This window comes from Haematobia irritans, chromosome 2 (genome assembly GCF_050003625.1).
Source record: "Haematobia irritans isolate KBUSLIRL chromosome 2, ASM5000362v1, whole genome shotgun sequence".
NCBI lineage: Eukaryota > Metazoa > Arthropoda > Insecta > Diptera > Muscidae > Haematobia > Haematobia irritans.
In genome coordinates, this window is record NC_134398.1 from 196477656 (window position 1) to 196491748 (window position 14093).

Here is a 14093-nt window from a genome sequence, read left to right on the forward strand (position 1 = left end):
CTACACGCTCACAAAAAATCGCTTCTGTAACATATACTCCCAAACATATTTTGCTTCAAGCATATACATTTTTGGCTATTGCCCAAACATTTATATGTTTGATCTCTTCCAATATATAATATGTTTGAAAGCATATTGGTCTAAACAATATATGTTTGGGTAGTCAATTTCCAAACATTTTGTATTTTTGCATCCAAATTCAATAATGTTGTCTTCCAAAAAACAATATGTTATTATGTGAACATATAATATGTTTGGAAGCATTTTGCACCCAAAAATATTATATGCCTAAAAAAATTCTCCCAAACAATATTGTGCTCAAAATTTTATTTATTTATTTATATATTTACAATCATAATGAATTATGAAAATAAACAGGTAATATAGGTGCTACCAACATAGGTTTTCGACCTGAATGCTCAAAATTTTGTTTCTGCCCAATTGTATATTCCCCCACATCTTTCTCTCTTCCACGAGATTTTTTAGTTCTTAGCACCTTTTTCTGTAATACAAACATTGTAGAAGAAATTATTCAATTGTATGTTTTTTTATTTTAATTTTACCTTTTGCCGGACGGGGATTCGAACAACGGACCACACAGTTTGTAAGGATCAAAGAAGTAGCTGATCAATTGCCCAAGGATAAATAAAATGTTAATTTTGTAATAACAAGCAACAACCACCAACTTAATTCAATATCGCTCCCTGTTAAATAGCGCTCCAAGCTACTAAACACATATATGTTTATAGGCTATTTCTAAATTAATATATGTTTGCATCCAAGCATATTATATTTACAAACATTTTATGTCCCAAACATAATATGTTCTAACATATTAACATATATGTCCCAAACATGTTATGCTAGTTTATGAACATTATATGCTTTCACTCAAAAATATTGTGTTTAAAAATTTGTGTTCCAAACATATAATGATTATAGCCAAACATATGAAAAACAGTCTTTTTCATCCGTGTACTAACCGAAGAAAAGTCAAAATTTTATTTCTATAGATAATTTTCTCAAAAATTTATTTCCGTCAAAAATTTTGTAAAAATTTTATTTAAAAAAAATTTGTCCAAATTTTATTTCTATAGAAAATTTTGTCAAAACTGTATTTCTATAGAAAATTTTGTAATTTTTTATACCCTCCATCATAGGATGGGGGTATATTAACTTTGTCATTCCGTTTGTAACACATCGAAATATTGCTCTAAGACCCCATAAAGTATATATATTCTGGGTCGTGGTGAAATTCTGAGTCGATCTAAGCATGTCCGTCCGTCCGTCCGTCCGTCCGTCCGTCTGTTGAAATCACGCTAACTTCCGAACGAAACAAGCTATCGACTTGAAACTTGGCACAAGTAGTTGTTATCGATGTAGGTCGGATGGTATTGAAAATGGGCCATATCGGTCCACTTTTACGTATAGCCCCCATATAAAGGGACCCTCAGATTTGGCTTGAGGAGCCTCTAACAGAAGCATATTTCATCCGATCCGGCAGAAATTTGGTACATGGTGTTGGTATATGGTATCTAACAACCATGCAAAAATTGGTCCACATCGGTTCATAATTATATATAGCCCCCATATAAACCGATCCCCTGATTTGGCTTGCGGAGCCTAAAAGAGAAGAAAATTTCATCCGATCCGGCTGAAATTTGGTACGTGGTGTTGGTATATGGTCTCTAACAACCATGCAAAAATTGGTCCATATCGGTCGTTAATTATATATAGCCCCCATATAAACCGATCCCCAGATTTGGCTTGTGGAGCCTCTAAGAGAAGCGTATTTCATCCGATCCGGCTGAAATTTGGTACATGGTGTTGGTATATGGTCTCTAACAATCGTGCTAAAATTGGTTCACATCGGTCCATAATTATATATAGCCCCCATATAAACAGATCCCCAGATTTGGCTTGCGGAGCCTCAAAGAGAAGCAAATTTCATCCGATACGGCTGAAATTTGGTACATGATGTTGGTATATGGTCTCTAACAACCATGCAAAAATTGGTCCACATCGGCTAATAATTATATATAGACCCCATATAAACCGATCTCCAGATTTGGCTTGCGAAGCCTCAAAGAGAAGCAAATTGCATCCGATCCGGCTGAAATTTGGTACATGGTATTGGTATATGGTCTCTAACAACCGTTCAAAAATTGGTCCACATCGGTCCATAATTATATATAGCGTCCATATAAACCGATCACCAGATTTGGTCCCTGGTCCCGCCTGAAATTTGGTACATGATATTGGTATAAGGTCTCTAACAACCATGCAAAAATTGGTCCACATCGGTTCATAATTATATATAGCCCCCATATAAACCGATCCTCAGATTTGGCTTGCGAAGTCTCCAAGAGAAGCAAATTTCATCCAATCCGGTTGTAATTTGGAACATGGTGTTAGTATATGATCTTTAACAACCGTGCCAGAATTGGTCCATATCGGTCCATAATTATATATAGCCCCCATATAAAACGTTCTCCAGATTTGACCTCCGGAGCCTCTTGGAGGAGCAAAATTCATCCGATCCGGTTCAAATTAGGAACGTGGTGTTAGTATATGGTCGCTAACAACCATACCAAAATTGGTCCAATCACACAAAAATTGGTCCATATCGGTTCATAATCATGGTTGCCACTAGAGCCAAAAATAATCTACCAAAATTTTATTTCTATAGAAAATTTTGTCAAAATTTTATTTCTATAGAAAGTTTTGTTCAAATTTTATTCAGTTCATAATCATGGTGGCCACTCGAGCCAAAAATAATCTACCAAGATTTTTTTTCTATAGAAAACTTTGTCAAAAGTTTATTCTATAAAAAATTTTGCTAAAATTTTATTTCTGTAGAAATTTTTGTCAAAATTTTCTTTCTACAGAAAATTTTGTCAACATTTTTATTTCTATAGAAAATTTTGTGAAAATTTTATTTCTATAGAAATTTTGTTAAAATTTTATTTCTGTAGAAAATTTTGTCAAAATTTTATGTATACTTTGTCAAACTGAATTATATACGTATTGGATCGATCTTTTTTGATTTAATATATAGCACGTATGGACTTACATACAATTTAGAAGATGGTGTTAGGAGGTTTTAAGATACCTTGCCATCGGCAAGCTTTACCGTAATTTAAGTAATTCGACTCTGGATGGCAGTGTTTAGAAGAAGTTTCTACGCAATCCATGATGGAGGGTACATAAGCTTCGGCCTGGCCGAACTTACGGCCGTATATATACTTGTTTTTGTATAATTTTATAACATAATTTTATTTCTATAGAAAAATTCGTCAAAATTTTATTTCTATAGAAAATTTTATCAACATTTTACTTATATAGAAAATGGTGACAAAATTTTATTTCTATACAAAATTTTGAAAAAAATGTTATTTCTATACAAAATTTTGAAAAAAATTTTATTTATATAGAAAATTTTGACATAATTTTATTTCTATAGAAAAATTCGTCAAAATTTTATTTCTATAGAAAATTTTATCAAAATTTTATTTATATAGAAAATTTATTAAGATTTCATTTCTATAGAAAATTTTGTCAAAATTGTATTTCTATAGAAAATTTTGTCAAATTTTTTTTTTTTTATAAAAAATTTTCTCAAAATTTTATTTCTATAGAAAATTTTGTCAAATTTTTTTTTGTATAGAAAATTTTGACAAAAGTTTTTTTGTATAGAAAATTTTGACAAAATTTTATTTCATTCGTTTTGTTTTGTTATTGTTGGTTTTGTTCTTTAAGCATTGTTGTTGTTTCTTTTGTTTCAGCTTAAAACCATACATTGACTAAACTACAAGTGTAGCTTAACAAACAGAGGAAAAGAATGTTTGTCAAATTTATTTGGACAAAGCCCTATAGACTGCAAAAAATAAATAAAAATAAAATTTTGACAAAATTTTCTATAGAAATAAAATTTTTAACAAAAATTTATATAAAAATAAAATTTCGACAAAATTTTTTAAAGAAATACAATTTTGACAATTGTTTTTACAGAAATAGTATTTTAACAAAAATAGAAATACAATTTTGATAAAAGTTTTCTGTAGAAATAAAATTTCGACAACATTTTATAGAAATGAAATTTTTACAAAATTTTCGACATTATTTTATAGAAATCAATTTTTTTTCCAAATTTTCTATAGAAATAAAATTTTCACTAAAATTTTTATTGAAATAAAATTTTCACTAAAATTTCTGTTGAAATAAAATTTTCACAAAATTTGACAAAGTTTCCATACAAATAAAATTTTGACAAAAGTTTCCATAGAAATAAAATTTTGACAAAATTTTCCATAGAAAAAAATTTCTATAGAAAAAAAAATTGACAGAGTTGTTCTATAGAAATAAAATGTTGACAAATTTTCCATAGAAATGCAATTTTGAGAAAATTTTTTATAGAAATAAAATTTTGAGAAAATATTCTATAGAAATAAAATTTTGACAAAATTTTCCATAGAAATAAAATTTTGAAAAATTTTCCAAAGAAATATAATTTTGAAAAAAATTTTCTATAGAAATCAATTTTTACAAAATTTTATAGAAATCAAATTTTTACAAAATTTTCTATAGAAAAAAAAATGTTGACAATATTTTTAATAGGAATAAAATTTTCACAAAATTTTGTATAAAACAAAATTTTCACAAAAGTTTCTATAGAATTAAAATTTTTATTATATTTTTTTTTTAAATATATACGATTTTTTTATAGTGTTTTGGTAAATTGTTCTCTAAATTTTTGGTAGATTATTTTTGAATGCAGTGGCAACCGTGTTTGCCTGAAATGCCATCTCTATGCGAAACGAAAAAGTGACAAAACCAACGAACGTAATAACACCATGGCTGTTCGTTTGATACAAGCCAAGAACTTGGTGTAATATAACAACAATACAATCCACGGTCGCAGACTTTATAATGAGGCGGAAATTTTTCTTTTCATGTTACGCCTCAGACATTTTCTGGGGAACTCTGACGTGACATTGTCATGTTAATGTTTTTGGATGACACAAAGGGAACAAGTACTGTTGTTGCTTGTATGTACTATATTTTTGTCACTAAAAAACAGAAAACAAACAAAATCCAATACCAAAATATAGTTGAATGGATTTAATTGAAAATGTGAGAGAAGACATGATCTACATATTGTAGAAAATTTAATATGAAAAATATTTTCGAAGACATTAGAAATAAATTTAATTTAAACAAAAGAACGGATTTAGCTCTGTATCGGAATTCTTCCACAACTTCCAAAAATATTGAATGATCAGAAAGTTGTAGAGAAAAATTTGTATATATTTAAACTTTCTATCAAACTGCTTGTGATTACATAAAATCCTCACAATTTCGTCAAACCATTATTATTAAATTGTATGGGGTTTCAAAATGAAGTGAATGCCATAGATATAACTAATATGAGAAGTTTGGTATCTTCAAATGTAGAAGCTAAGTTATCGCCCATGAACCAAGACGAGTGAACCAAGGTACTTTGAAAAATACTTAAGTAAAAAGTTCCACTACAGAACTTGGTTAAAATCAGTTGAAAGCTCCGTTTTCTTTTTATTTATATAAAAAAACAAAAAAAAAAAAAACAAAGTAACTAAAAAAATTTTGAGCCAACTTCAACTTTGGAACAATCAATAATATACGCAATATTTTTTCTCCCACCACAATATGGTAGTGAATTGTGTACTACAAAATGCTTAACATAATTCACCCCATGCTGTATTTATATTGAGTTTTAATTTTTGTAATCATAGAGTGTTGTACTCTTCAAACAGCTGGTGGTCCCTAGTGCGTATGATTTACAATAATTCCGGACACATAAGCGTATACGTATTCAGTGACCGCTTTTATGTCTATTGTGACAACTTTCATGATTCCATGATCCTTTTCATCACAGGATTTCATATTAAATTCCAGTTTTACGTGTCACCGATGCACAAACTCAGACACATACACAGAGACAACTTGCAAGCTCAACGTGTTGCAAAGGAGAATTTAAATAAAAATAATCCCAAGGTGTTGGTAACCAATATTACGTGGATATGCAATACACAATGTTCGGGACCAGAACTCATACAGATGCACAAAAAACAAAAAGGAAGGATTGGCCGGCAATGAATGGAAACAAAAGATACAATGGGCTTGCATATTAAGTGAAACAACAAAAAATACAAGAGAGAGAGAGAGAGAAAAAACAAAAGACCAAAATCTGATTGAAAGGCAGTGAAAATATTTTTAATACTCACATCGACAGTAACTCCGGGCAGAGGAAATGCTTGTCCCGGTGGTTTATTCCTTGGTACATAACGATAAAACTCATGACCGTCTTTATACCATTTCACCGAATACAGCGATTCACCATCGAGACTATAGCGGCAACCTAAAATGGCACTCTTAAAGCGCATTATGTGATTGGGAATTTTCACCTCAGTCATTGTCAGACAGCTGGTTATATCTGTAAAGAAGGAAGAACGGCAAAAAGGATATTAAAATTAAATACACAAGAATATTTAAAAATAGTATTCCCTTAAAATTTTATTTTTATATATTTCAGCAATACCCCTTTGGTCCTACGAAACTATTACATAAACATTATGGTATTTCATACTATCATTACGAAAAGTGAATCTAATGATCATTCCCTTTGGGGAAAACTTTTGACAAGAAGAAAAATAAATGCAGCTGCATTTGAAATGTTAATGTTTTAGAGAGTTTTGTGAATGTATGAGTTTCCAGGTATTTTACAAATTGGTTTTCACCTAAATTAGAAATGAACAAAAGTTACCACAGCAGGAGGCACTTCAGATATCCTCACCCCGAAAAAACTGTAATACATCCAAAAATGTTTCACACAATTGATATGCAGGTGAATGCGTTAGAAAATAAACTATTCGCACTTCCCTGTACAGTAGTGATATAAAAATAAAAATGAAATTTATGGATAAAATTTATTCCCTCCAGACGAGTCAAAGGCACGGTTGCCGGAAAAATTTGTCAAATTTTTATTTCTATAGAAAATTTTGTTAAAATTTTATTTCTTTCGAAAATTTTGTAAAAATTTTATTTCTATAGAAATTTTATCAAAACTTTATTTCTATGGAAAATTTTGTCAAATTTTTTTTCTATAGAAAATTTTATCAAAATTTTACTTCTATAGAAAATTTTGTCAAAATATTATTCTATAGAAAAATGATTTTATCAATTGCCTGTTTCGGTATCAGGCTAACATGTAATATGATTTATTATTATTATAGAAAATTTTGGATAAATTTTATTTCTTTAGAACACTGTGTCAAAATTTTATTTTTATAGACAATTTTGTCAAAACTTTATTGCAATAGAAAATTTTGTCAAAATTTTATTGCTGTAGAAAATTTTGTAAAAATGTCATTTCTATAGAAAATTTTAGAATAATTTTATTTCTATTAAACATTTTGTCAAAATATTATTTCTATAGAAACTTTTGTCAAAATTTGATTTCTATAGAAAATTTTGTCAAAATTTGATTTCTATAGAAAATTTTGTAAAAATTTGATTTCTATAGAAAATGTTGTCAAAATTTTATTTTTTTAGAAAACTTTGTCAAAAATTTAATTCTATAGAAAATTTTGTCGAAATATTATTTCTATAGAAAATGTTGTCAAAAGTTGATTTCTATAGAAAATTTTGTGAAAATTTGGTTTCTATAGAAAATTTTGTCAAAATTTGATTTCTAAGGAAAGTTTTGTCAATTTTTTTCTATAGAAAATTTTTTCAAAATATTTTTTCTATAGAAAATTTTTTCAAATTTTTATTTCTATAGAAAATTTTGTCAAAATGTTATTGCTATAGGAAGTTTTATGAAAGTTTTAGTGCTATAGAAAATTTTGTCAAAATTTTATTGCTATAAAAAATTTATCAAAATTTTATTTCTATGGAAAATTTTGTCAAAATTTTATTTCTATCGAAAATTTTATCGAAATTTTATTTCTATAGAAAATTTTGTCCAAACTTTATTTCTATAGAAAATTTTGTCAAAATTTTATTTTTATAGAAAATTTTGTCAAAACTTTATTTTTATAGAAAATTTTGTCAGAACTTTATTGCTATAGAACATTTTGTTAAAATTTTAGTGCTGTAGAAAATTTTGTAAAAATTTCATTTCTATAAAAATTTTTGAAAAATTTTATTTCTATTGAAAATTTTGTCAAAATATTATTTGTATAGAAAATTTTGTAAAAATTTGATTTCTATAGAAAATTTTGTCAAAATTTTATTTCTGTAGAAAACTTTGTCAAAATTTTATTTCTATAGAAAATTTTGTCGAAATATTATTTCTATAGAAAATGTTGTTAAAATTTCATTTGATTTCTACGGAAAGTTTTGTCAATTTTTTTCCTACGGAAAATTTTTTCATAATATTTTTTCTATAGAAAATTTTTTCAAAATTTTATTTCTATAGAAAAGTTTCATGAAAATTTTAGCGCTATAGAAAATTTTGTCAAAATTTTATTGCAATAGAAAATTTTGTCAAAATTTTATTTTTATGGAAAATTTTATCGAAATTTTATTTCTATAGAAAATTTGGTCAAAATTTGATTTCTATAGAAAATTTTGGCAAAATTTGATTTCTATACAAAATTTATTCAACATTTTATTGCTATAGAAAATTTTGTCAAAATTTTATTGCTATAGAAAATTTTGTCAAAATTTTATTTCTTTAGAAAATTTTGTCAAAATGTTAATGCTATAGAAAATTGAATCAATATTTTTTTTGCTATAGAAAGTTTTATGAAAATTTAAGTGCTATAGAAAATTTTTTTCAAAATTTTATTTCTATAGAAAATTTGTCAAAATTTTATTGCTTTAAAATATTTGGTCAACATTTTATTTCTATAGAAAACTTTGTCAAAATTTTATATCTATAGAAAATTTTACCAAATTTTGTTTCTATAGAAAATTTTATCAAAATTTTATCAAAATTTTATTTCTGTTGAAAATTTTGTCAAAATTTTATTTTTATAGAAAGCTTTGTCACAAATGTATTTTTATAGAAAATTTTGTAAAAGTTTTATTTCTATAGAAATTTTATCAATATTTTATTTCTACAGAAAATTTTATCAATATTTTATTTCTACAGAAAATTTTGTCAAAATTTGATTGCTATAGAAAGTTTTATGAACATTTTAGTGCTACAGAAAATTTTGTAAAAATTTGATTTCTATAAAAAATTTTGTAAAAACTTGATTTCTGTTGAAAGCTTTGTGAAAAATTTTATTTCTATAGAAAGCTTTGTCAAAATTTGATTTCTATTGAAAGTTTTGTCAAAATTTGATTTCTATAGAAAATTTTTAAAAATATGTTTTCTATAGAAAAATTTTCCAAAATTTGATTGATATAGAACATTTGTCAAAATTTTATTTCCATAGAATGTTTTGTCAAAATGTGATTTCTATAAAAAGTTTTGTGAATATTGGATTTCCATAGGAAGTTTTGTCAAAATTTGATTGCTATAGAAAATTTTGTCAAAATTTGATTTCTATAGAAAATTTAGCCAAATTTTATTGCTATTGAAAATTTTGTCACAATTATATTTTCTCCAAATTTTATTTCTTTAGAAAATTTTATCAAAACCTTATTTCTGTAGAAAGTTTTGCCAAATTTTATTTCTTTTGAAAATTTTGTCAAAATTTTATTTCTATAGAAATTTTGTCAAAATTTTATTTCTATGGAAAATGTTGTCAAAATTTTATTTCTAAGGAAAGTTTTGTCAAATTTTTTTATACAGACAATTTTTTTCAAAATATTTTTTCTATAGAAAATTTCTTCAAAATTTTATTTCTATGAAAATTTTTGTCAAAATTTTATTGCTATAGAAAATTTTGTAAATTTTTTTTCTATAGATTAGTAATTCGACCTAAAAATTGGTATCTGAACATGAAAGTAAATTTTGTTGGCCTAAGGTCATGTTGTTTTTAATAACACCTACAAATTCTTCAAAACTAGTGAATTCGTTTTTAAATTTGTTGACTTGTTCATCTTGAATATAAAGCAAAAAATCCTTTAGATTTCAAAGAGAATTCGGTCTTCAATATGTCCTTTCTTCAATTCTCCGCTTTTTTTTTGGGTCAGAATCAATATAAAAATCTTTAGTGTAATAGCAAAATCTGTGCTATCGGTCAAGCTTTTTTCAGAGACATTATTTCGATTGAAACTTTGCTATCCGTTATGAAGGAGACTAATATTCTTTCTGTATATTTTGTTATTTCGACTAAACATTCCACTATTTTCCACTGTTCCATTATGCATTTGAAAAAAAAAAACACACACACACAAAAGCTCGCAACAGAGCATTAAAACCATTATTTTATGGTAACATAATTTCCTTTTTGAAGACAAATGATGTTGACGTGCAAAACAAACAACCAGAAAGTGAATAAGAAAATGGAAGCAATAAGAAATTGAGGTAAAACCAAGTTGCAATATCTCTACATCACATCATACCGCATCGGGAGGGCGGTCATATACCATCCGATAACACAACCAATAATATTAACCCCACTGCAGTCTCTCTCGCTCTATAAATATCCTTGCAAAAGAAAATTTCCGCATCACCTTCAGCTTATGCCACACACCATTTGCCATGTTTAGGATGTGTCTATTTTGTATCTGATCTATTGGGTATACCCTATACTAAAACACTGGAAAAAATACTCGACATAAAGTGTTTCTTTGATCAGGTGGTGATCAGGTGTAGGTTGCCACACTTTGTAGCAATCTACCAAAATTGGTAGATATTTTATTGTTTAGTAGATTGGTAGAAATCTTGATTTTTTGGTGGATTTTGCAAATATATAGAAATAAAAAGTTGACAAAACTTTCCATAGAAATAAAATTTTGTCAAAATTTTCTATAGAAAAAAGTTTTCGACAAAATTTTTTGTACAAAAAAAATTTGACAAGACTCTCCATTGAAATAAAATTTTGTCAAAATTTTCTATAGAAATAAAATTTTGACAAATTTTTCTATAGAAATAAAATTTTGTCAAAATTTTCTATAGAAATAAAAATTCTTCAAAATTTTCTATAGAAATAAAAATTGACATAATTTTCTATAGATATAACAATTTGTCAAAATTTTCTGTAGAAATAAAATTTTGACAAAATTTTCTATAGAAATAAAGTTTTGACAAAATTTTCTATACACATAGACAGATATAGACAGTCGTGACAAATTTTTGTATAGAAAAAAAAAATTTGACAAAATTTTCTATAGAAACAAAATTTTGATACAATTTTCTATAGAAATAAAATTTTAACAAAATTTTCTATAGAAATAACATTTTGACAAAATTTTCTATAGAATAAAATTTTGATAAAATTTTCTATAGAAATAAAATTTTGACAAAATTTTCTATAGAAATAAAATTTTGACAACATTTTCTATAGAAATAAAATTTTGATAACATGTTCTATAGAAAAACAAGTATATACGGCCGTAAGTTCGGCCAGGCCGAAGCTTATGTACCCTCCATCATGGATTGCGTAGAAACTTCATCTAAACACTGCCATCCACAATCGAATTACTTAAGTTGCGGTAACGCTTGCCGATGGCAAGGTATCTTAAAACCTCCTAACACCATCTTCTAAATTGTATGTAAGTCCATACGTGGTATATATTAAATCAAAAAAGATCGATCCAATACGTATATAATTCAGTTTGACAAAGTAGACATAAAATTTTAACAAAATTTTGACAAAATTTTCTATAGAAATAAAAATTTTGACAAAATTTTCTACAGAAAGAAAATTTTGACAAAAATTTCTACAGAAATAAAATTTTAACAAAATTTTCTATAGAAATAAACTTTTGACAAAATTTTCTATAGAAATAAAATCTTGGTAGATTATTTTTGGCTCGAGTGGCAACCATGATTATGAACCGAATAAAATTTGAACAAAATTTTCTATAGAAATAAAATTTTGACAAAATTTTCTATAGAAATAAAATTTTGACAAAATTTTCTATAGAAATAAAATCTTGACAAAATTTTCTATAGAAATAAAATTTTGACAAAATTTTCTATAGAAATAAAATTTTGACAAAATTTTCTATAGAAATAAAATTTTTTGTAGATTATTTTTGGCTCTAGTGGCAACCATGATTATGAACCGATATGGACCAATTTTTGTGTGATTGGACCAATTTTGGTATGGTTGTTAGCGACCACATACTAACACCACGTGCCTAATTTGAACCGGATCGGATGAATTTTGCTCCTCCAAGAGGCTCCGGAGGTCAAATCTGGAGAATGTTTTATATGGGGGCCATATATAATTATGGACCGATATGGACCAATTCTGGCACGGTTGTTAAATATCATATACTAACACCATGTTCCAAATTACAACGGGATTGGATGAAATTTGCTTCTCTTGGAGACTTCGCAAGCCAAATCTGGGGATCGATTTATATGGGGGCTATATAAAATTATGAACCGATGTGGACCAATGGTTGTTAGAGACCATATACCAATATCATGTACCAAATTTCAGGCGGATCGGATGAAATTTGCTTCTCTTTGAGGATCCGCAACCCAAATCTGGGGATCGGTTTATATGGGCGCCATATATAATTATGGACCGATGGGGACCAATTTTTGCACGGTTGTTAGAGACCATATACCAATACCATGTACCAAATTTCAGCCGGATCGGATGCAATTTGCTCCTCTTTGAGGGTCCGCAAGCCAAATCTTGGGATCGGTTTATATGGGGGCTATATATAATTATGGACCGATGTGGACCAATTTCTGCATGATTGTTAGAGACCATATACCAACACCATATACCAAATTTCAGCCAGATCGGATGAAATATGCTTCTCTTAGAGGCTCCACAAGCCAAATCTGGGGATCGGTTTATATGGGGGCTATATATAATTAAGAACCGATATGGACCAATTTTTGCATGGTTGTTAAAGACCATATACCAACATCATGTACCAAATTTCAGCCGGATCGGATGCAATTTGCTCCTCTTTGAGGCTCCGCAAACCAAATCTGGGGATCGGTTTATATGGGGGCTATATATAATTATGGACCGATGTGGACCAATTTTTGCATGGTTGTTAGAGACCATATACCAACACCATATACCAAATTTCAGCCGGATCGGATGAAATATGCTTCTGTTAGAGGCTCCACAAGCCAAATCTGAGGGTCCCTTTATATGGGGGCTATACGTAAAAGTGGACCGATATGGCCCATTTTCAATACCATCCGACCTACATCGATGACAACTACTTGTGTTTCAAGTCGATAGCTTGTTTCGTTCGGAAGTTAGCGTGATTTCAACAGACGGACGGACGGACGGACGGACATGCTTAGATCGACTCAGAATTTCACCACGACCCAGAATATATATACTTTATGGGGTCTTAGAGCAATATTTCGATGTGTTACAAACGGAATGACAAAGTTAATATACCCCCATCCTATGATGGAGGGTATAAAAAAGTTACGAAATTTTTTATGGAAATGAAATTTTGACAACATTTTCTATATAAATAAAACTGTGAAGAAATTTTCTATATAAATAAAATTTTGACAAAATTTTCTATGTAAATAAAATTTTGACAAAATTTTCTATAGAAATAAAATCTTCTATAGAAATAAAATTTTGCCAAAATTGCCAATGGAAATAAAATTTTGCTAATTTTTCTATAAAAATAAAATTTTTGACAAAATTTTCTACAGTAATACAATTTTGGCAAAATTTTCTATAGAAATAAAATTTTAACAATTTTTTCTATTGAAAAAAAAAAATTGATACAATTTTCTAAAGATAAAAAATTTGAATTACCCGAATTTATTCTGATAATTGGTTGATAGTTTTGCTGCAAGTAGAGGATGCTGATGAGGAATGTGGTAATTCCGAAACAGCTGTACATCCAACCATCTTGCAGTCTATAGGGCTTTGCCCAAATAAATTTGACAAGCATACTTTTCCTCTGTTGGTTAAGCTACTCTTGTAGTTTAGTCAATGCATGGCTTTAAGCTGAGATCAAAAAACAAAAAAACAACAATAACGATTGAA

The 14093-nt window shown here is 27.8% G+C and overlaps 1 protein-coding gene across 1 annotated transcript in view; it reads right to left on the bottom strand.

Moving 5' to 3' along the window:
* Positions 1 to 6461, bottom strand: part of beat-IIIa (beaten path IIIa) — a 110376-nt gene extending 103915 nt beyond the window's left edge. The window contains exon 1 of the mRNA XM_075297127.1: positions 6264 to 6461. Coding sequence (XP_075153242.1) covers positions 6264 to 6452 — 189 coding nt within the window. The 5' untranslated portion in view covers positions 6453 to 6461. The remainder of the gene's footprint in view (positions 1 to 6263) is intronic.
* Between the last annotated feature and the right edge of the window lie 7632 nt (positions 6462 to 14093).